The sequence below is a fragment of the Pseudorasbora parva genome, chromosome 11, assembly GCF_024679245.1.
Source record: "Pseudorasbora parva isolate DD20220531a chromosome 11, ASM2467924v1, whole genome shotgun sequence".
Taxonomy (NCBI): domain Eukaryota; kingdom Metazoa; phylum Chordata; class Actinopteri; order Cypriniformes; family Gobionidae; genus Pseudorasbora; species Pseudorasbora parva.
Window position 1 is genome coordinate 38,700,310 of NC_090182.1, and position 25,935 is coordinate 38,726,244.

At 37.4% G+C, this 25,935-nt stretch overlaps 1 protein-coding gene across 1 annotated transcript in view; it reads left to right on the forward strand.

The window, feature by feature from the left end:
- The window catches only part of aff2 (AF4/FMR2 family, member 2), a 386,660-nt gene that overhangs the window by 337,076 nt on the left and 23,649 nt on the right, over positions 1-25,935 (forward strand). The window contains exons 12-17 of the mRNA XM_067457882.1: positions 1,178-1,293; positions 9,682-9,940; positions 10,452-10,588; positions 10,760-10,823; positions 13,059-13,195; positions 15,634-15,705. Coding sequence (XP_067313983.1) covers positions 1,178-1,293; positions 9,682-9,940; positions 10,452-10,588; positions 10,760-10,823; positions 13,059-13,195; positions 15,634-15,705 — 785 coding nt within the window. The remainder of the gene's footprint in view (positions 1-1,177; positions 1,294-9,681; positions 9,941-10,451; positions 10,589-10,759; positions 10,824-13,058; positions 13,196-15,633; positions 15,706-25,935) is intronic.

The following is a 25,935-nucleotide window of genomic DNA, read 5'->3' on the forward strand; positions in this document are numbered from 1 at the left end:
GAAATTAAAAAAATATTTCCTGAAAAAAATTCTCTCCCCAAGATGCAAGTTTATATTTATAGAAAATAAATATTTATTTATTTTAATAAATAGATTTTTACTAAGGAAAATGGCAAAAATAGTAATTGACAGTAAATGACTTACTGGCATCGATGCAAACCATGGAAACACCAAAGGCGCTTTAATATAATATGTATTATATTAGACAGATGGACAACTGTTTGGATATACATTTATAAACAGAAAACAAATCATTATCATACACTGCAACACGGTTAGTCTTATTGTTTGAATTGCTAGACAACAACTCTCATGATTCCACGCGCTTCACGGCATCATCCAGCTATGCCTTTGTTTTACGTAAGTGACCTCTAGAGCCGAAATTTACATATTGTGCCTTTAACAAGCTCTTGAAAGACCACATTCACATGTTCTGCTTTTCAGGACATATTCACACCTAATTCATTTGAGCACTACTAGCAATATTGAGCCGATATAACATATATGGTTTTTTTAACGTGCACTTACATTGTGAACACCAGAAGCTCTGAGGGTTTTTTTCTGGTTCACATTAACTGGAATTGGTTTGGTTAATATAAATTATATTATATGTGAAAACAGACTATAAAAGATGTTTGTTTGAGTCCTCGGGCCAGATTTACTAAACAGGGCAAAGTAGCGTGAGAGCACAATTCCAAAATAAAAGTGCAGAGGAGAGTGGAAAGATCTGCACTTGATCTACTGAAGCTCAAATTAAAGAACACGGACTCAGCCAAATATTTTCCATAATGACCAACACAATCTACCAAGAGCAGCCCAAATCAGCGTCTGGTTTAAGACATGCTGTTTTGGGGCGGTAAATAATGGGGCAAACACCAGTACGTTTATGAGCGTAAACCTTTTTGCATCCTAAATGGAAACTATATAAATGCATATGCAATAAGGTCAGTTGCAAAAATAACACTGTCCACGCCTTTTCAACGCAAATTTTTCACTGCATGTCTTTAGCAAATCCTGACAGTAGTCTTTTAACGGCAAAAGAGGGTTTGCGCTGGTACCAGCTGTTAGTAAATCTGGCCCTAAATGTAGATGTTTCAACTCGTCCTTCATCCTGCCAAGCTAAATAACATGTTCAATTCTGGACAGAAAGTGGTAATTAACTTCACTTTCTCTGCAGTCTGAGCACTGTGACGTGATGAGTGGAGGCAAGAAGCTTCGGATGGACAAAGACGCACTGCTGCTTCCTCCTTGTATTTCGCCCATACACAACCACAAGGTCTCCAGCACAAAAGAGTGAGTATTCAATACGGACTCGTGGCTTGTTGCCTGCATTATCACACCTAGTGTTAGTCTAAAAGTCTAGTGACTTTTCGTTTTGATTTCCATTGCATTTGTGACCAATCACGGAAAGTCTGTTCTGGGGCATTGATTATTCAGATTCTGAATGTGTAGTCTCCAAGCTTTCCAACGATGTGTAACACATGGAAATCTAATAATATTTGGAGAAGTTGTGGCCATTTGAAGATAGGCCATTTAAAAAAGTTTACAAGGCAGAAAACGGCCTCTAAAGATTGTGCAGTTCTCACCTGTTCTCACCTGCTGGGAGTCACGATAGGGCTTATTTACATCTCATAGATAAGCCATACCCCCTGTAAAGCTTCATGGTTGCATAGCAATGACAGACGCAATGGGAAAAATCGGCACGCTACCTATTAATAAAACAGGATAGCAGATGCTAACATTACCATCTAAAAGCCCATTATAGTAATGGGGGTTTTTGGCAAGTAAAACGATACTAACAATTACAATTAAAAGACTAAAAAAGGTCTTAACATAAGATAATGTGTATGTGTTCTTAGAATGAACACAAAACGACAAACTTTGATCTTTATGGAAACTCACCCCATAAGAAACAGAAAAGTATTCTTGCAGATCTCATTGCCTCCAATGCATTCAGGCAGTGTGTCATTCAGGCACACTTTCTGTTTGTTGGGGTCTTCTTTGTGGATGTTGTACATAATGTCTGGACAAAGCCATCTGTTACTATCGATATCGACTCTGATATCTTACAGTCCAACTTGTCTGACGCCAATCCGATACATTCTTCCTCTTCTTCATGTTCACTCAGTTGTAGATTAGGGATATTATTCAGTCTTATTATGCCGCTTTCATCATCGTTCAGATCGTCTTCAGAATCAGTGAGCGCTTGTTCATAAGCATCCGGCTTGTTGAAGAATTACTTCAAAACATTTCCGGTGTAACTGCCACAGTTCGGCTCATCTGCGATAATATTTGCAGCGTCCATCTGAATTAAATTGTGATATCATCTAGAGCCGGCCAGAGTGCTGCATAAATAAGTAGCCACGCTTCTCTTGGAGGGCAGACAGACAAAACAATGCGATTTCAACCTCAAAATGTACACTTTTAAATATACAAATACTGCTTGCTATCTCAGATACGGAGAGGCTTCTTCGTGATCTCAACTTACAGATTCTGCAAAAAAGCAAAAAATCACCTATTTTGAAAAATAAAACGCTTCTTTCTCATTTTGCTCGAAAGTAGAGCTGCCGACTTGCGTCACTGGTTTCCATGACGGGTCACATTTAGTTTTTTTTTTTTCAATAGATTAAAAGGATTCTCATTGGATTGCATTCAAACTTTTGCTTTTTATTTCTTCAGTAACGCTGAAATCCAAAGAGCCCTCAGTGTTTTGTTTTACTTTAACACATGCTGCCAATGTCCCCTGATGTTTTTGCCACATGTGCAAAGAGATTTGCCAACTCAGCGTAGTAGCCCACTCTGTGTTATGTCCTTTGAGGGAATGCTGGGATACACAGGGGGGCAGCAGGTAACCCTCTCGATCTGCTTGCCTGCTTTATCTCACTGCATTACAGTAATTTAACACTGACACCAGCACAACGGCTACCGCTAATTTTAGATATTCAATTAGTGTCAGGGCAGGCTAGAGCCCATCAAAGACACACGTATGACAGGGGTCATGTGCTTGTCCTGTCCGCCTGAGTGCCCACCGCACTGCGACACAACTAACGCCAGCTAATCTCGATGATACGATCAGCAGTGCTACGTTAAATTATTAGCCACAGCTAACGTCTATTACTGAAAGTGTTTAGCACTCCAGGCTATTTACTGTTATCACCTGCTCGGTGTGTTTTAAATCAGCTCATTCACCCTTTTAATTGAATTAGGAAAGCAAAGAAGCTTTTTTATTTAGTGTTGTTAACTGACGAGACTTATGTTTTATAGCATATTTTCAGCCTAATAAACCAAGGCAAAAAATATGCTGCTGTCCAGGACAGTCTGTCTCAGTGGAGCTTCTTTATTTAGCACTTAGGCTAAGTTTAGACATGCAAGCACTTATGTAAATGAATTTAGCCAAGTTAATATCAGAGCACATGCCACCACATCCACTTTCATTTGCACATAACCCTTTGTCTGTCCCATATTGTTCTAGAAAAGGGAACAAAAAGGAACAGAACTTTAAATTTATCTTAAATGACCCTATACTGCTAGCCTGACGTGGTCATACTCAATTCTAGTCGGAATATGAGTCTGAAACTGCTCCACTGGGCTGTGATTATGGGGCGTGTTTCAACCGAACCAGGAAAGACATCAATTGGATAGACCTACAACCAATCAGAGCAATGAAGCGATGCGTTACGTTAGTTTTCACATGTCAACAGAACTCAACTGCACTGTGTTGCCAAGTCCACATTTTTTTTCTGCGGGTTGTTTTCTTTGTCCGCGGGTTGGAGCGACTATTATGTGATATATAGACCCATGAATGCGAATTTTAGCAGGCAACCTTGCGTTTTACCCACGTTTTACCCCCCAAACGACATTTTTTTTTTCGGAGACCCCCACGAGGAGCTATTGTTTAGGGCTAGTAGCTGGCGGGTTTTGTTGTAAAAATTTGGTAACCCTGTGTTATAAAAAAAAAAAAAGAATTTAAGGATACACAGAGTACTTACCAACATGATCATCATTTCAGAGAGAAATAGTGAAGGTGAATGCATATACAAACAAGCTCTCCGTTTAGGATTTGATCAAATATAACCCAAGCGCCTTTGATGACGTGCATAATTACGTTACTGTTTATCATCTGTCCGTAATCGTCTAAAGCCTTCCCTGATGATTTCATTGGTCCGAACAGTTTCTGTTCAGGCATAATTACTCCTCTATGGATCAAGTCCAGACCGAACTGCCCGATCTAAAAATGTTGTGGGCGGGGCTAAGTTCGGCTGGCATCCAGGCTACTATACTGCCACAAAGAGTGAAATAATAAAAGAGAGAGAGAGCAGAATATAGTATCATATTTTCAACAAAATTACACCCTGTATAAAATAATATACTGTATGTCAGTGGTAGCTCCTTGAATTGCAAAAGAAGCTTTACTCTTTAATTAGGGTTTAGTTTTGTGCTGAGATGCAACATTGGCAGTTGAGCTGAAAGCATTTCTTTCAGCCAGTCACTGTACATTCTAAAGAGCCCCCCAAAAAACACACATGAACAGAGTCCTTTCTTGACTGATGTTTTGTCCATGTCTTTATGCTGAATTTAATAGCATTGACCTGTAGTAGGCTTGGGCGAATGCAGCATTAATATCAAGTGAATAGAGAACATTTAAAGACCTTACATATTTCTTACTGGCCATGAAACTCTATTTTGCATTATTGTATAAAATTAAACAAAATTGTCCCTCACTTGCAGCATCAAATATATAATCAGCCGACAGTCTCTCTGTAAAACTGCACCTGTCACAAAAACATGGACACATTGTGATTTTGTTCTTCATGTTTTCGTTCCGATGCAACTAGTAATCCACATATGTGTCGCCACATGGAGTTTTGTAGAAAACAGATTTTTACAGAAGGTTGCACGCCTGAGCTGTCAGCTTTAGACTATCGTTCTTAAAGTGGCATCTCTATGCTGGCCGGTAAAAACAGCCATCACCAGATGGGGTGCTGTTGTGCAAAGCAGTGCATGATCATCAGTTCTAAGATGTTTTCAGAGAATGTATCTTCACTGTACTTCCCTCCTCACTATACAGGCCATTGTATGAACTATGTGGCTATGAGAGTGAGGTAAAAAAAAAAAAAAAAAGGGGGGTTGGTTATTATATCACTTTTCAGCTTAAACAGCATCTGCAAAGTTATGGTGCTCAAAGTTCAAAGCAAAGGGAGATATTTTATTTTAAAGAAATCACTTACCCTAAAATTGAAGCTGTTGCATCCGCCTTTTCACATTTACTGCAATACAGTACATAATACAAATGCATGTCAGTGAAAGTAAGCATAAAAGCAAGATGACAACATAAGATATAACTGTAATTAAACTAAATTATGCCTGTTGTATCTTCATACAGCATATATTCTCTGAAGTCATCTTACATCAGTTCCCACCTGGGCGGTTAATAGATTATCATGACAGAATATGCTAATCAATGACTTGAAGATAGTTAACTCCACATCAGCTACATTTGATTCATCAACTAATCATTCAGAGGCTCTCCATCATTGTCTGACTCCAGTTTGAACATAAAAGCCTGAACAGTTTCTGACATTTTCAGTGCATGTCTGCGTGAGATGATCGGAGCTGCTAACACGAGCTCTTGAAGCTCTGTCCTCTTCCTGAAAGGGGGTTAGGGGCAGAAGCTCATTTACATTTAAAGGGACTTTTTTATTTTACTCCCTTTCAAAAAGTGACAATTTTTACATGCTATAAAAAAGTATCTGTTGGTTATTTTGAGCTAAAACTTCACATACATACTATGGGGACATCAAAGACTTAAAAAAGAAAAAGAAAAAAATATATAGATATAGATATAGATATAGATATAGATATAGATATAGATATAGATATAGATATATCACAGTAATGAATATGCACAGAATTGTTATTGTGGGCACTTCAAAATAATTTATTAAAAACTCAAAATAATAGCTCAAAACCGCTGTATTCTGTCAAAAGGACAGGCGCTCAGATGTAAACAAGCTCAACGTGCATTTCCACATGGCTGAACGAGACGCTGTTCACTGCATGTTCACTTTCTGACAGCAGAGGGCACTGAAGGGAACTGCAGAATGCAGTGGTTACCCCGGTAACCGCGCAAATAAAAGCAACCGCCCTAGTTAGGGCTGGTCGATTCCGAAATTTTTGGAATCGATTCCGATTCCAATTCCTGTTTCCGGAATCGACAGAGTCGATTCCAAGAATCGATTCCGCACTGTTGTTTTCGATTCCTTTTCGATTCTTCTTTTTTTAACAAAATCGATGGTGAACCTAGTTCCGGAGTGACCGCAGGATACAAGGATGTAGAAAGTATCCTTCTCCGAAACTTTATTTGTAAAATGATGATACATTTCCATAACTCTGATGAATTTTAAATGATGGATTCTCCTGAAATGGCCAATATAGCCCAGAAGTAAATGCGATTTAGCCTAATAAATCAAAAGGATAGCACATTATTCATGGATGTGCATATTGCATGTTTAAAACTACATGACATGTCTAAAATGCATGTGCACAGTTAAATGACTACATTCAAATAAGTGCTTGCACAGAATGTACGAGGTAAAATAACCACAATCTTAACAAAATCAATAATATAAGAGTGCGCAGTTTATTTGTCAATCAGATGCGCGAGCAAGTAGCGTTCATTACTATAGCAACATAAGCCCCGTTTCCACCAAAATTACCCGGAACAATTTGTACCAGGAACTTTTTTACAGGAACTTTTCTCCCCCCCAGACCTGCAGCTGTCTGCGTTTCGACCGCGATAAAGTTCCGAGAAGATTAGGCAAATTAGTCCGGTGATGTAGGACTGCGCGACTGCTCCTCCAAATCAGTGAAGGACAGTAATAATTTTTAAGTGTACCGACTGAAAGATTTAGTGAACTGTTTACATGAGACGTTATCTAAACCGATCTGGTGTTTACATGTGATGACTTTCAATCGCAATCATTTTGTCACATGCAGTTTGTCTGCCGCACCAAAAATGTCAACGCTGTTTTCTCCAGCAGCTGGAATGTGTTAACTGTAGCCATAGCAACTCTTAACGGCCACCAGGACTAATACAGTATTATTTATAACTATTTGTTGTAAAGTGTAATAATCATCTCAGAAAAAAAAATCTTCTGTCAGGCGCAGTTAAAGTAAAAACTGCCTGGGGCAATATACGCTGTGTCATTACTCCAACATTATCTTCATAACTTACGAAATAAAAAGTTTACCCCTCAGAAAAATTAACTTTCCTCTCTTGTCAACATGAGCGTGGCGCGCGCCGTCACGTCATGTAAGGACACACACTTAAAAGTAATCGGTCAGGTCGTTTACATGGTGAAAAAAAAAAATAACGAGTATGGAAGAGATTCAAGCTTTGCTGCTTTTGCTGGTTATGTATAGGTTTACTAAAGAGGTAATTAACAACGACAGAAAAAAGCACTAATATGCAGATTCAGCAGCATGCAGCATATTCAGAAAGCTTGTAAAGCTAGATTTAAAATGACAATGTATATTATTATCAGCTATTACGGACATTGAACGTGAGATGGCTGAGACGACCGCGCGCCACCAGACAGAGAGCAAGACTGATATTTACTGAACGCAGAACGAACCTCGCAAAAGACTTTTAAAAATGCCGGTTGAACTAAAATGCTGCGTGAGCTCAACCAATCAGCATGTTCAGCACCCAAGTCCCGCCCTCGAAAGTTCCTGAACTTTGAAAAAGTACTACCTCGCGAGCAGGGCCGTTTGGAGGGGGAAATATTTACCCGGAACTTCATTTATACCCTGGTTCCTGCGGTCTAAACACACAAAGTACCACCCAAAGTTCCTAGTTCCTGGGTAAAGTTCCTGTGGTGGAAACGGGGCTATAGACTCGGTCATTAAGCTGTACTCTAGTCTAGGCGCATTTTCTTTCAGTATCAATGGATTAATGAAAATAAAAGAAAATTGAAAATTGAAATAAGACCCTCACATCTGCATCTGTAAGCAGCGCTCAAAACCTACCGTTGTGGATAACAGAACCATTTCACAAAATTATGGAGTTTTTGTGTGCAAAATGTAGCAAACTTGTCCACGATGCAGGATCACAGAAGGAAACAATGACAATAAACACTATTAAACTAAGTGAATGAAAGGTATAGTAATAATCAGCGATATGCGTTCACATATGGCTTGATTTGAACGTTTCATACCATAAAAATAAGTAGTTAGAATTACGTTCTAGTGACGTCATCACACAATGACGCAAAAAAACGCTGAATTGCTTTATTTTTAACTCGTAATTTGAAACTAACTGTTCAAAAGAACCTTTTGCAAAAAATAAATAGACTTCCCATCATTATTAGTAAGCGAGAGACAATTGAATAAAGAGGAGTCGATTCCCAACGCCTTGGAATCGAGGAATCGATTCTTTTTGGAATCGATTCCCAGCCCTAGCCCTAGTGAAGTTTTTAAAATGCTCCAAACAGCCATTTTTGTAATCTCAATTTTGTTCATCACAGCATAGAGACAGAGCGACATGCGCCATAATCTGAAAGCCATGCCCACCAGGGGGAAAACAAACCAACCGTCTCCATTGACTTTCTATTGCGGGAAGCGGCCTCCTTGTCATTTCTGACTTATTACCAAAAAATCTAACAATGTCTCAAAGCTGATATGTGACAAGGTGTACAGAAAACAAGCTAAAAAATCCACAACCAAAAACCCAGAAGTTTTTATAAGCTGTTGACCCCAAAAAAACGAACGTTTAAGGACAGAAAAGTGGATACAGGCAATTAAGACAGAGCACGACTTGTTATATTACACTGAGAACTACGCCCACTGGAGGGGAAAGTAATCAGCGACAGGAAATATAATATATTAAACTGACATTTGGATATTTGACTAAATGTTTACTGCACACGTAGGCATACTGAGACATACTGAGGGTCAGGATGCCAAAACTGACCCATTCTTCCTGCTGAAGCTTCACATCTTATTGCCTGTATCCACTTTTGTCTCCTTAAACACTCGTTTTTGGGAGTCGACAGCTTATAAAAACGTAGTAATGTGTTTTTTTAGCTTGATTGCTGTACACCTTTTCACATATCAGCTTTTAGACATTGTTCTGTTTCTTGTTATAAGTAAGAAAAGACGAGGCGACCGCTTCACGCAATACGAAGTCAATGGAGAGCGTTAGATTGTGCAAACTGACAGATCATTGTGCAACTCGCAACATAGGGGATGGTTGTGGTAGTGGTGCTGATTATTATTATTATTATTATTATTTAGAATATTATTTATTCTTAACGTTTAGATTTTTTTTTTACTGAAAAACAAAACAGAAATACTATAAACTACTTGAAGTTCTAACATTTCCATATACTGATTCTTCAATTTTATAATTTAAAGGCTTTTTTTATTTCCTTCCCCCTCCTCTTTCCAGTGTGCTTAAGCAGTTTGTCTATAAATAGGAAATGTTTTTTTCTTTCTTTTTTTCAGTCTGATAATCTAAAGCATAGTCATTATCAGTGTAGTTGTTCTAGCTACAACAAGTTCATGGTGATTTATTTGCCCCGCTCATTAAAATGAGGTCTTATGCTGCATTTACACTATAAGTCCTAAAACACAAATCTAATATTGGATAGAAATCTTTCCTTGTCTTTTTTTTCTGCCAAGTTCCTTGAAGAAGCAACTTCGCAAACGGGAGGATAAGCTGTTACCGCCTCTACTGTCACCGCTGTCCGATGAGCCGGTGGGCCGCCCACGGAGGAGCAGTGAATGCAGTTCTCTCAGTCAGGAAGGATGCACCTCCACCGTCCCAAACACCCTTACCTCCACCCGCACAATGCCTGCCCACTGCTCTTCATCATCGTCCTCATCACACAAACACCGCAAAGGAGAAAACAAATCCTTCTCCCATTCCAAGACCAGCACTGTAAGTCTATCTATCTGGACAGACAGACAGACAGACAGACAGACAGACAGACAGACAGACAGACAGACAGACAGACAGACAGACAGAAAGATAGACAGACAGACAGAAAGATAGATAGATAGATAGATAGATAGATAGATAGATAGATAGATAGATAGATAGATAGATAGATAGATAGATAGATAGATAGATAGATAGATAGATAGATAGATAGATAGATAGATAGATAGATAGATAGATAGATAGATAGATAGATAGATAGATAGATAGATAGATAGATAGATAGATAGGAGATCCCACACTCATTACCTCCTTGGAAATGTTTCAAAATAGCTTTGAAGACAAGTGAATGGCTCCCATGTGCCCATCATCCAAAATCAATCCAACTAAATGGCCCCAAAAATGAAAAAACTGAGCAGATGCAGAACAGACAGACAGTGAATGGATCCTTTATGTATTATTCAAGCTGTTAAAGGCTAATTATCATTTTAATGTTCTCTTGCTTTTCCAGGAGGAAGATGGTCACAGCAAGCCGTCCAGCGGTTTTCATGGCAGTGGTCAGTCGGACACAGACCTCTGGTCAAATCCGTCAACGCTGACCATTGAGCAAATGGAGCCTAGGCGACCTAAACTCACATTTAATAACACGTATGTAACAGCACTGGGATTATTATGGGCAATAGCTGCCATGTTTACTTGGTATTATATGTTACATGAACTGTTTCAGTTGTATAGTAGCTCATATTTCAGGTTCGTGTTTATGCACACAATGGCAGATGTGAAAGATAAACACATCTTAAATAACACATATCATTACAGAGTTCACAATGCAGATTACTACATGCAGGAAGCCAAGAAGTTAAAGCACAAGGCAGATGCTTTGGTAAGTTTGTTTATAATACATCTATATGCCAGAAAGAAAAAGAAAAAACATTTTGTTACTTGAAATAAATTAAAATATAGTAAACCTTTTTAATATTTTAACATTTCTCATTTTCATTTAGGTTAGCTTAAACTAAACGTACTAAAATTAAAGTCGAAAAGTCCATTTAAAAAAATTAAAAAAGCTAATTTTCTACTCTCCTAGAGTTACAGTTGAGTTTTATTTACCGTTTTTAAATCCATTCAGCCGAAATCCGGGTCTGGCGGTAGCACTTTTAGCATAGCTTAGCAAAGAACATTGAATCTGATTAGACCGTTAGCATCTCGCTTAAAAATGACCAGTTAGTTGCGATATCACTGCAAAAAATGCTTTTCTTACTTAGTATTTTTGTCTTGTTTCTAGTCAAAATTTAAAAAAAAAATCTTACATTAAGAAGTAAACATTATTGTTTTGGGAAAAAATAACAAGAAATTTTTACTAGACAAGCAAAAGTAATTGTCTTGTTTTGGGAAAAATAACTAAAAATTAAGAGAGTTTTTTCTTAAAATAAGAAAAATAATCAGCCAGTGGGGTAAGCAAAATAATCTTAAAACAAGATTCATTTAATTACCCCACTGGCAGATTATTTAAATGCGTAAATGTTGCGTATTTTCAGAAAAAAACTCTTAATTTTGAGTTATTTTTCCCAAAACAAGACGAAGAATTTTGCTTGTCTAGTAAAAATTTCTTGTTTTAAGAATTTTTAGTTGTTTGGACTAGAAACAAGACAGCATACTAAGTAAGAAAGGTATTTTCTCCAGTGTGACTCTTCTGTAGTTAAATTGTGTACTAAGACTGACAGAAAATGAAAAGTTGCAAAGCCATTATATAAAAAATAATTTAATAAAAATTACATATTAGTATTATTATTATTAATAAAAAATATAATATCACAACTACTAATAATACTATATCTCTCATTTAAAAAAGTCATGGAAAATTTCTAGTGATAGGCTTTTGTAAAAGATCTAGGTCTAAAAGGTTCTATCGGCTAAAATGGCTCATTGTGAATGCAATCTCTATAAGGCGTGATAATAGTGTTGGAATCTGATATTTTGGGACCTAGACAATTTTGGTGACATTGTTCAGATCGCTTTCTGAACTCAAAAGGAGACAAATATTTTACTCAGGAGAATAATCTGCGAAGCCAGAGACTCCATTTATTTCTCATGCAGCCTCTGAGAAATTAGCGAATCTTTAGCGATCCTTCTTTCTGATGGAAAGTTAGCACTCAGCAAGAGTAGATGAAAAATTCCTGTCACACTGCTCTTAACTACACGGACACATAACCCTTCCGCTACAGAGAGCCATTAGCAAGCTGAGAAAAAGCTCTCTCGGCAGACCTTTTATAATTGAAGACTTTCCAATCTAGGCGAGCGAGAGCCCTTGTGTCTGCCCTTAGCATCCATAAAGCAGGAGCTTTGTAAGAGATTTACAAAACAGACCCCCAGACCCCCTAATAATTGGATCCAGGCAATTATCTCTGGAGACATTGTCCATTATCGCAAGTTACATCCTCTCTGTCATAAATCGCTATGACGATGTATAGGCCTAGTCATGAATACAAAGTAAAGGGAATTGATTGCAAGCGTTACATGAGCATAGTGGCAGGCGTGTAATGAATCCCGGGCGTCCGCTCGCTCCGTATTGAAGGGCTCACTTGAAAACGAATGGACTCGGCTCCTGAAGTGCCGGCAGAGGCAAGTGGTCAGTAAATCTATTTTACGCTCCTATGGAGATGAGATATGCTCTTATTGTTTGTGCTTGTCCGTGGAGTTGGGTTTTCGGAGGCAGGCGTAATGTGGTTTAGTGCTATTGATTAGTTTGTGTTTGAGAAACGAGACACGAAAGTCAAAGTTAGCCTTTACGAGGTCGTACCGATAAGTCAGGATGAAAAACATAATCCCTAAATGCAGAGAAAAGCACTTCGTACATCTTTACCACATGGAATGAACTGTTCTGAATCATAAATCTGTCGTAAAGTTGGAAATGTATGCCAGTCCGTGGCCATAAATCTGCACTATCATAGAGACCTGCATTACATCTTCAGACTGGAGAATTACCTCAGCCTAATGGCTTTATTTCCTCCTCCACTGATATCTGTTTTCTATATGCCTTTACGAGCTTTTGAAAATGACCTCAGTCTTTTTCATTTGCGGAATTATCTCAACCTTTAACACCTCTTTTGCTTCACAGATGGACAAGTTCGGCAAAGCTGTGAATTACGCGGACGGGGCGCTCTCATTCATTGAATGCGGAAACGCCATGGAACGGGACCCGCTAGAGGCCAAGTCACCATACACAATGTACTCGGAAACCGTAGAGCTCATCAGGTCAGTGCCCTCTATATGGAAGCTTGTTTACGCCGCAGAATAAAACATTTAAAAAGAGAATTGAAACTTTTTATCTCACAATCGATCAACTTTACATCTCGTAATTCTGAGATTTAAAGTCCAATTTGAGAGTTATAAAGTCAAAATTGCAACGTACAATTCTGTGAAAAAAAGTCTGTTGTGAGTCTATAATTCTGACTTTATATCTCAATTCTGACTTTAAATTCTGACTTTATATCTCTCAATTCTGACTTTAAATTCTGACTTTATATCTCTCAATTCTGACTTTATATCTCTCAATTCTGACTTTATATCTCTCAATTCTGACTTTATATCTCACAATTCTGACTTTATATCTCTCAATTCAGACTTTATATCTCTCAATTCTGACTTTATATCTCTCAATTCTGATTTTATATCTCTCAATTCTGACTTTATATCTCTCAATTCTGACTTTATATCTCTCAATTCTGACTTTATATCTTACAATTCTGACTTTATATCTCTCAATTCAGACTTTATATCTCACAATTCTGACTTTATATCTCACAATTCTGACTTTATATCTCACAATTCTGACTTTATATCTCACAATTCTGACTTTATATCTCTCAATTCTGATTTTATATCTTACAATTCAGACTTTATATCTCTCAATTCTGACTTTATATCTCACAATTCTGACTTTATATCTCACAATTCAGACTTTATATCTCTCAATTCTGACTTTATATCTCTCAATTCTGACTTTATATCTCACAATTCTGACTTTATATCTCTCAATTCTGACTTTATATCTCTCAATTCTGACTTTATATCTCTCAATTCTGACTTTATATCTCTCAATTCTGATTTTATATCTCACAATTCTGACTTTATATCTCTCAATTCTGACTTTATATCTCACAATTCTGACTTTATATCTCTCAATTCTGATTTTATATCTCACAATTCTGACTTTATATCTCACAATTCAGACTTTATATCTCTCAATTCAGACTTTATATCTCTCAATTCTGACTTTATATCTCTCAATTCTGACTTTATATCTCTCAATTCTGACTTTATATCTCAATTCTGACTTTATATCTCTCAATTCTGATTTTATATCTCTCAATTCTGACTTTATATCTCTCAATTCTGATTTTATATCTCACAATTCTGACTTTATATCTCTCAATTCTGATTTTATATCTCTCAATTCTGACTTTATATCTCACAATTCTGACTTTATATCTCTCAATTCAGACTTTATATCTCTCAATTCTGACTTTATATCTCTCAATTCTGACTTTATATCTCTCAATTCTGATTTTATATCTCACAATTCTGACTTTATATCTCTCAATTCTGACTTTATATCTCACAATTCTGACTTTATATCTCTCAATTCTGATTTTATATCTCACAATTCTGACTTTATATCTCACAATTCAGACTTTATATCTCTCAATTCAGACTTTATATCTCTCAATTCTGACTTTATATCTCTCAATTCTGACTTTATATCTCTCAATTCTGACTTTATATCTCAATTCTGACTTTATATCTCTCAATTCTGATTTTATATCTCTCAATTCTGACTTTATATCTCTCAATTCTGATTTTATATCTCACAATTCTGACTTTATATCTCACAATTCAGACTTTATATCTCTCAATTCTGATTTTATATCTCTCAATTCTGACTTTATATCTCTCAATTCAGACTTTATATCTCTCAATTCTGACTTTATATCTCTCAATTCTGACTTTATATCTCTCAATTCTGATTTTATATCTCACAATTCTGACTTTATATCTCTCAATTCTGACTTTATATCTCACAATTCTGACTTTATATCTCTCAATTCTGATTTTATATCTCACAATTCTGACTTTATTTCTCTCAATTCTGACTTTATATCTTACAATTCTGACTTTATATCTCGATAAATTCTGACTTTATATCTCAATTCTGACTTTATATCTCTCAATTCTGATTTTATATCTCACAATTCTGACTTTATATCTCTCAATTCTGACTTTATATCTCGATAAATTCTGACTTTATATCTCAATTCTGACTTTATATCTCAATTCTGATTTTATATCTCAATTCTGACTTTATATCTCTCAATTCTGACTTTAAATCTCTCAATTCTGACTTTATATCTCGATAAATTCTGACTTTATATCTCTCAATTCTGACTTTAAATCTCTCTTCTGATTTTATATCACAATTCTGAGATATAAAGTCCGGTTTCGAGTTAAATCAGAATTGTGAGATGTTAAGTCAGAATTGTGAGATATAAAGTCAGAATTACCTTGTTTTGTTTTTGTTTTTTGTCTCCATACCTCTTGAATCTTGTAATCTTGAAAAAAAAAAAAAAAAAATGATTGTCATTACCTATAGTTCTATCATGTTTTTTTTAACTCATTTACTTTTGTTATTTAAGGTACGCAATGAGATTAAAGAACTTCACCAGTCATTCTGCCACAATAGCTGAGAAGAAGCTCGCTGTACTGTGGTAAGTTTTCCCTTTATATTTAATCATACGTATATGTATATACTATTCCAATTTTTAGGTGATCATTTTTTGTTGTTGTTTTTTTGTTGCTTATTTATTAAATTGGTGCTTATTTATTAAAGACATATTAAATGATCAAGAAGTGACAGTAAAATCATTAGTCAAATAAGCTTTCTATACATCAAAGAATCCTGAAAAATAATCACAGTTTCCACAAAAATGTTAAGCATCACAGCTGGTTTCAGCATTGCTTTATGTTTCTTGAGCATCAATTCATCATATTAGAATGATTTCTGAGGGAGCATGTGACACTGAAGACTGAAGGAGTAATGATGCTGAGAATTCTGCTTTGATCTCTTTTTTTGATCTGCTTTGAATAAATATTTTAAAGTGTATTACAATAGAAAAAAGTTGTTTTAAATTGTAATAATATTTAACAATATTATCAAATAAATGCAGCCTTGAATGAATGAATGAATGTATGAATGAACGAACAAACGAACGAACGAACGAACAAACGAACAAACGAACTAATGAGGCATTTATATAGTGCTTTCATATGTACTACTGTACACCCAAAGCGCTTTACACTCATGTCAGGGGTCTCTCCTCAACCACCGCCAGTGTGTAGCTGTGTAGCACTTAGATGATGCGATGGCAGCCACAGTACAACGGCGCCAGTGCACTCACCACACACCAGCGATAGGTGGAGAGGAGAGAGGGGGATAGAGCCAATTCAGTGGATAGTGGATGGCCATGGTGAACATAAGACTTCAGTAGCATTTTATTTTACAGTCCCGTTTCCCATGTGCATACTATGTACTTATTATAGTAATTACAATAACTGGGTAATAACTAGGTCTAACTCTGAGCCTACCCTTAAACCTAACCTTAACCCGTGTACTTACCCTATATTACCCAGTACTTTCTTTGGTAAGTACACTGTAAGTACACCTACTGTAAAATAAAGTGCAACCAAGACTGCTTTCAGAAATGTTTAAGAAAAAAAATATTACCAGTACCTTTTTAAATGAATGTCAAAACGACAATCTTCAATCTGATTGGCTAGCTCACAATTTCCAGAAATCAGGATGCACAAGTTTTGCTTATAAGGCTTCTGCAATGAGCACTTTAGAGGAAGAGCTACTTAATTGATTCCACTAAGTTGGCGACGCTCATAGAATCAAACATTAGCAAGTAAACGTTGTCTGTGAGAATATTTCAGTAACACTTTAGTTTATGGTCCAATTCTCACTATTAACTTTGGCTATTAGCATGCATATTTCTAGGATATTGGCTGTTAATTAACACTTATTAAGCACATATTAATTCCATATTTTGCATGACTATCTACCAAAGTCCCTTTAAGACAAGTAATTTCTCTCTGCGGCCATCTTTGAAACGACTCTCAGGCATGCAAGTGCAGCTCCTATCTCTTTGAAATGGGAAACATAAAATTCTCCAAAACTGTTCGCCAATCTTACGATTACATTTTAGATTTGAAATCACCAATGCAATCTGACAACAACTGTCTCATAACTTGTGTTGCTAAACGCTCAAATCATGACAAAAAACTGCCTGTTTCCATAGCAACCGGAGCTTATAGTGACACGATGACTTTACTAATAAATGATTGTCTTTTATTTAGAACGCTGGACTTATTTGCCATATTGAGCGTTCCACTTTCTCCCATTCATAATTAATCGGAGCGCGCTCTGAGTCTTCCTATATATAAATTCTTTGAATCTATAGCCATTAATGCTACCCAATACCTAAATATAACAAATACCTTCCTAACTGTTAATGAGCAGTAAATTAGGAGATTATTGAGGTTAAATTCATAGTTAATAGTGAAAATTGGATGGTAATCTAAAGTGTGACTAATATTCTTAAATTCCGCTTTGCTCTGAGAGTTAAAGGGATGCTTTACCGCTTTTTCATATTAAACTATGTTATTCCCTTAACTAAAACAAGTTGATACATCCCTCTCTCGTCTCAGTGCGTGAACTTAATATCTCTGACGCGCGGTGACGATCTGATAGCATTTAACTTAACTTAACTTAAGCCCACTAAGCCCAGTTCATTCACTATGGAGCCAAACAGAGATCAAGTTAGACGCCACCAAACACCTCCACGTTTTCCCTATTTAAATACAGTTACACAGATTTACTGCGGCGAGTCGAAGTACTCTCAGAAGTGCTATTCCGCCATACATTATAGTTCTCCTTTTTAATCCGCTTCGAAAAGCCCCACGTTTTATTTAATGTCATCATACTTGATCGTTCAGCTATCTGTGTAACTGTATTTAAATAGGGAAAACGTGGAGGTGTTTGGTTGCTACTAACTTGATCTCTGTTTGGTACCATAGTGAAAGAACTGGGCTTAGTGGGCTAAGCTAAATGCTATCAGATCGCCACCACGCGTCAGAGAGATTAAGTGCAAGCACTAAGACGAGAGAGGGATGTATCAACTCGTTTTAGTTAAGGGAATAACAAAGTTTAATATGAAAAAGCAGTGAAGTATCCCTTTAAGCAGAATATGAGATTTCTCACCCCTAAACGTCACAGAAAAAGATGAATCAGGGTCAGTATCTTTAAATATCAATTAGAAGAACATTTCTTGACTATGTAGCCATAATGACCCACAATGCAGCCAAGATGTTATCCGAGATGTCAGATTAAAGCAGTGCCTATTTGAGGGAAAACAATTTTACTTAAAGTGTCATATGCAGTTACTGCAGTTACACAACCAACATGCATGGAGGTCCAAATGCCTATTCCATTGATAACCCAACTGATGTAGCTGTTCTGAAGTGGCGCAAACGTTAGGGGCTTCTAAAGGCGTTAGGGGTGGTATTATAACTCCGACGCCCTACCCTGCGTACCATCAGAGGCTAAATCCAGCGCTTTGCTCTAGCAGCCAGTTAAATCTCCTCTCAGCCATCGCTCGACGACAATCATCTGTATCTGGAAGGAAGCTTTAAAACACTGCTAAAGCGCTTAATCAGCTTAGAGTGGATCATTATTCCTGTATTTCATTAAGCTATTAGAGGATAATGAAAGATTTCCACATGGTGACGGCAGAAACATATTCTCGCCCAGATAAAAGCCGCCCGCGCTCTGCCTGCCTGTCACGCCGCGGCGGCTTGTTTATTTTGAATGTCAAGGTTAGTTTTGCGCTTATAGCGGGATGACAGTCATCAGCGCAGATTGGAATTCAACTGCCAGTCTTTCTGGCTTGTTAATGAAAGCCGTCTAGCAGCCGAAAGGGATTTTCAAAGGCTGCTGCGTTTATGATTTATAAACCTAGGTCGAGGACATAATACTGTTTGGGTGATATTATATGCGTTTAAGAGCGCTGTAAAAACATGTTTACTCTCTGGCTTCAGATATTAGGCCAATATAACCTATTTTGACCTGTGACATAGGGAAATGTTTCATGCACAATATATACGCATCAGCAAGGTGCCATAAAAGCGTCTGCCCTGCTTTAGGAGGGACAGTCATATTGTTTATGTATTAATGTGACTTCAGTAGTTTGGATGCGTCAGAAATGTGAGAAAGCTACTTTTGGTTTCATGGGGCTGTGCATATGTCCCAAGCATCTGGTGTCTCGCAAGCACACTGTTGAAAGGTCAGCCACCCCATGATACTGGCTGCTTTTTCCTCACTGCTCATATACTGTTGTTGTTGTTGTCAAGATTCTGTTTATGTTTTTGCTACAGGCTTTTTTGGCCCTGTGAATTTTCACAATCGCTAGTATTTAAAGGCTGATATATACTTTTGCGCCGGACCTGCGGCGAAGCCTATGCGCTGTGGGCTACGCATCGGTTTTCATTTCTACTTCTGCGTCCTTGTCCGCATCGACGTGCAGATACACATGCAGAGGGAGCATGTCATGTGTACCCCTGAGGGTGGTGTTCTGGCAGACCAAACACAGCGATTTAGGTCCGTGTAAAATCGACGCGTTGTTACATTTTTGGAGAGGTGCACTTCAGGGTGCGTTGTTGTAGCGGGGTGCATGGAACACACAGCTTACAACGTAGAAGTATAAATTGGGCTACTAACTGTGTCCATCACTAGCCTGGATGCCAGCCGAACTCAACGCCGCCCACAACATTTGAGCTCGGGCAGTTCGGTCTGGACTTGATCCATAGAGGAGTAATTATGCCTGAACAGGAATTTTTCGGATAAATTAAATTGTGTTTAGACGATGATGGACAGATGATAAACAGTAACGTAATCATCCACGTCATCAAAGGCGCCCTGCCACACACACACTCAATGGCCCTCATTTATCAAAAGTGTGTACACCAAATTTCCAGCGTACACCTTGCTTACACCCAAACCCACGGTGACTTTGAGATTTATCAATATGGACGTTGGCGTACGGCACGCTCAAATCCTACGCCAGCTCAGGAGGTGGTGTACGCACGTTTGAGTTAGTGCGAAAATATGCAGAAAAACAATTCCTAACACCACAAAACGCACTGACAAAGATATGCTATATTACGACCCACTGTAAAAAAACAACAACAACATAGTAATTATAAACTTCAGTGTTTATTTCTGTGCAACATGGATTTCAATGTTTAATTTGTGTGACTTTACCAAAGCATTTAATTTGTAGGCATATGTATTCCTCCAGTTGCGAGCCTGTGCGCTTTACCTGATGTTTCAGGGTTAGGCCCGGCAGCTGCTCACGGACTGGCACTGAAAATAATTCAGACTGACAAAATAATATAAATTTAAATATACATATATATACATTTAAATAAAATAAATAATAACAACATTCTTCTTCTAAATAACAATAAGCGTCATTAATAATAAAAATCATAATAATAATAATTAGAAGAAGAATCTTATAAATTGTCATGCAATTATTAATGTAAATGAATGGTAGGCTACTCCACATCACATCATCATCATATCGTACACCCCAATACATGTGCCGTGATACGAAATTAAATGCTAATTGTTTAAAAACATGTTCTGTAAAATAATGCATTGTGATAGGTCATTTCTCATTCAAACAGCTAGGGCCGATTTAAACTGCTGGAGTGCGCTTCTCAACCCCCACACTATTAACAATACTCGTAATTTGGGTCCATATTTAGTTTTTGTGGGTGCCTTTAATCCCACTCTTTAAACTCCCAAATAAAATTATTTCGTTTTTTTCCACTTCCCTGGTGATGGTCTCGATGGGCGCGCCTCAGTCATCTCACTAGTCCACTAGTCAGAGCACTGATCAGGGAGTCAGCCCATTGACTTATGTCCTAATCAGTGCACTGACTAGTGGACTAGTAAAATGATTGAGGCGCGCCCGATCTCCACGTCGGAGAAGTTTCGCGTCTTTGCCGTCTTCCGTGTGTCCATGGCGTAAAATGAGGGCGTGGGGGAGACTTGAATATATAGGGGCGTGTTATTCTAATGACGATCGTTTTCAGCCGCCGCATTTATCAAGGGCAAGTATTTCGTACACCTGGATTGCAGAGGTGCGCACAGCTTCATAAATCAGGCGGTGAGAGGAGTGTAAGCATAATCTTACGTCAACATATACGCCCGTTTCTACGCAAGATTGATAAATGAGGGCCATTGTCTCAATGATTGAATTTGTTCTAATCCTAAACGGAGAGCTTGTTTGTATATGCATTCACCTTCACTAGTACTCTCAGAAATGATGATCATGTTGGTAAGTACTTTGTACGTAAGTATTTTGGCAAGCTTGCCTGCTAAAATTCGCACTCATGGGTCTATATATCACACAAAGGACTGCGGGTGAAAATTAGCTTTGAGCTAAATTCGGTACATTTATGTTAAAAATTGTACATTGTCCTTTTATAAATAAAGTAAAGTAAAGTAAAGTATTTGAGGTCGCTTCAAACCGTGGAAATGGAAAACAACCCACGGAAAAAAGACGCAGACTTGGCAACACAGTGCACTTTACAATTGATGTCTTTACTGGTTCGGTTGAAATGCCCCATAATTACAGCCCAATGGAGCACTATCAGACCAAGCGGAAACATCCCGCGATCTCTCTTGAAGCCAATACCGAAGTAATGTAAACTGCAATTCCTAAACTGGCCACTAGGGACAGGCTCCAGAAGGGAGCAGAATCTTATTGAGCCCCATGTTAAAATGACCAATTTTACAGCAGAAAAAAACATGTTTACAGCCTGGTACAAATTGTGGTTTTGGTCGATATGGCTAATTGAGCCCTTCATGACAACTCTGAGGGGGATGAATTTTTTTATAACTCATTTGTTTACATTATATAAAGCCTTAGAGTTCTGCACAATTCAGTGCGTGGTTACTTTGAGTGACAGGTGGATAGCCATTTATCTGCTGTCTGTTATTCATTGCGTCACCTCAGCTCCGCCCACATGCCGCCTCTTTGCCCATTTTCTGTTATCCAGGAGTGACACGCGATGACGCGCTGCTAAGATGACAACGGTCAGCTCGACTCTGCTTTACGCTTCAGAACGGCTTATCGGAATCCTAAGGGTGTGTCACAGACACTACGTCCATATTTTTTATAGTCTATGTATCAGACTCATATTCTGACTAGAATTAAGTATGACAACGTCAGGCTAGTCCATCACATGCATCACAGGAGAATATTTTTTTTAACTTTCTTCTGAAAACGTAATTTCCACCGTATATAAAAGTTAATGTAATGTTTTGTTAGGGGTTAACAGTTTATGGCCCATGACCAGTAGTGAAGAAATGAAGACAAAGAGTCAGGATTGCAATTAATTAAAGAAACATTTACTTAAGAATAGTTTGCAGTTTCAAAAGCAGAAGCCAGCTTCAAGTCTCACAAGGAGTTTGTAGGCAGCGCTCCATCTCTCACCGTCTCTTTGCCCCGCACTATCGTACATACAATTGTCCCAACAGTTATACTGTTTTGAAGGTCTATCCACGTCATTCTGATTGGCTCAGATAAAATGCAATGTAAGCAACTTTTCACACATAGACAGATAGGAGCACATATCGCCAAACTAGGTAGACAAGTCGCCCCCAACATCACAGTGACCTCATAGGCCACTGAAAAGCATCTTCAAGTCTGGCGTTTTCTGCAGAAATGTCCATCTCCAACATTAGGCCTGCACAGATCTGGTACACACACACACATGTTTCAGAGAATACAGGTTTCCTCCAAGGTTAAGAACATCTGAATTAATTATAAACAAAACATTTCTCCAAAACATACTGATAGCATGTGCTTTCTCTCAGTGAGAGATACAGACAGTAGTACAGGTAATATTCATCTCGACTCTTTAGTGTTTCAGTAAAAGGAAATATAAAAGGAATAAAATATAATAAATTAATTGAAAGACCCTTTGGAAAGAATCATTATCATAATATAGAAAGATACATTTCAATTAAGGCTTTCATTATGAATTATTTTGGATATAAATATATACAAATCGTAGTATGTTGAAAAGAGTATTCAAAAGATGCCCGGATGGTTTACTATTTCCGGTCCGAATTCGAAGTGTGGATCGATGAGCACTCTTAACGGCCAATATTGCCCACAACCCATTGCGAGTTGAACGAGGATTCGATTAGAACTACAAATGCGGATAAAAAGCATTTGTAGTTTATATAGTAATTTATAATTTTGTAGTTTATATAGTAATTTACCTTTGTAATTTATATAGTACTAGACACAATTTACTATTAAATACATTGGCCAGGAGGGTCTGCGTTCCAAGGGAAGGGAGAACATTTGAAATGTTATGCCAAATATTGGTTCATTTTGGATTTCATGAGAGCTAAACATTCCAAAAAAAGATGGGACAGATGGCAATAAGAGGCTGGAAAAGTTAAATGTACATATACGGAACAACTGGAGGACAAATTTTGCAACTTATTAGGTCAACTGGCAACATGATTGGGTATAACAAAAGCCTTTCAGAGTGGCAGTGTCTCTCAGAACTCAAGATGGGCAGAGGATCACCACTTTCCCCAATGCTGTGGTAAAAAATAGTGGAGCAATATCTGAAAGGAGTTTCTCAGAAAACAATTGCAAAGAGTTTGAAGTTATCATCATCTACAGTGCATAATATCATCCAAATATTCAGAGAATTTGGAACAATCTCTGTACGTAAGGGTCAAGGCCGGAAAACCATACTGGATGCCCGTGATCTTCGGGTCCTTAGACGGAACTGCATAACATACAGGAATGCTACTGGAATGGAAATCACAACATGGGCTCAGGATTACTTCCAGAAAACATTATTGCTGAACACAATCCACCACAATCCATTCGCCGTCACTGGCTAAAATTCTATAAGTCAAAAAAGAAGCCATATCTATACATGATCCAGAAATGCAGGCATTTTCTCTGGGCCAAGGCTCATTTAAAATGGACTGTGGCAAAGTGGAAAACTGTTCTGTGGTCAGACGAATCACAATTTGAAGTTCTTTTTGGAAAACTGGGATGACATGTCATCTGAATTAAAGAGGTCAAGGACAATCCAAGCTGTTATCAGCACTCAGTTAAGAAGCCTCTATCTCTGATGGTACGGGGTTGCATGAGTGCGTGTGGCATGGGCATCTTACACATCTGGAAAGGCACCATCAATGCTGAAAGGTATATCCAAGTTCCAGAATAACATATGCTCCCATCCAGACGTCATCTCTTTCAGGGAAGACCTTGCATTTTCCAACATGACAATGCCAGACCACATACTGCATCGATAAAAACATCATGGCTGCATAGAAGAAGGATCCGGGTACTGAAATGGCCAGTCTGCAGTTCAGATCTTTTACCCATAGAAAACATTTAGCGCATCATAAAGAGGAAGATGCAACAAAGAAGACCTCAGACAAGTGAGCAACAAGAAGCCTGTATTAGCCAAGAATGGGACAACGTTCCTATTCCTAAACTTGAGCAATATGTCTCCTCAGTCCTCAGACGTTTGCAGACTGTTATAAAAAGAAGAGGGGATGCCACACAGTGGTAAACATGGCCTTGTCCCAACTTTTTTGAAATGCTATGAAATTTAAAATCTACTTATTTTCCCCTTAAAATTATACCATTTCTCCACATCCTTGCATTCTGTTTTTATTCACAATTTGTACAGTGCCCCAACTTTTTTTGGAATCAGGTTTTTAGTTTATGCACATCTTATCGAAAAAAAAAAACATTCTCCAACTCAGTTGAGCACATACTAATTTTCTGTGCACATTTTTAGAATTTATGTGCATATCTTCATTTCTATCTAGCATTTTTATTTTATGTGATATCCCAAAATATCCCACACTGAACTGTAAGGTGACAGGAATACAGTACACACACATGATCACTCACACAAACACATGCAGCATCAGTTCTTAAAGAAATACAGTAAAAAAGTTCATTCAAAACTGATTATTCTTTGTTCTTTAATAACATTATTGAATTAATTTAGATTGTAAGGATCTTAAGCTAACACAGCCAGTGTTACAACGTGCCTTAGTAATAATTTGAACTGTTTGACTTTAACTCACATAATCTGTGATTGTGTTGTACATGTCCTGGTGAGTTATATTTGTAGCAGATAAATGTGGCTGCCATCTATCTAACTTTGAGAGCTATAACACAAACAGCCACTGAGTTACCGATGCTCAAACTAAAGGTGTTACATTCATCCCCAGTCTCCCCCTATACCGGCGTAATATAATACTACTCAGAGCGCACAGAGGAAATGCAATAAACAAGGTCATGTTAACTTGCTTTCTGGGGCGGATGCTTGCTGTTTGGTAACGCAGTCGTGTAAGTCAGGTCTGGGAGTCACTTTGACGGCAGACTTTGCTCCGGTATTTCAGATGCTGTGCAATGAGATCGGTCCGCTGGTTTTTCCAGGTATGCCGTCCCATGGCAAAGTCACGTTCTTGGTGCACATTGAGGAATTTATTTCTAACCGGATAAAAAATGTCAGTTGAGTGTATATATATATATATATATATATATATATATATATATATATATATATATATATATATATATATATATATATATATATATATTTTTAGAATTTATGCACATCTTGTTGTTTCCAGCTCATGTTTTTTTTATGTGATATCCAAAAATGTGCATAAAAATTGGTAGATGGAAACACTATTACAATATATATTTGAAATTATATATATATATATATATATATATATATATATATATATATATATATATATATATATATATATATATATATATATATATATATATATATTAGCTTTT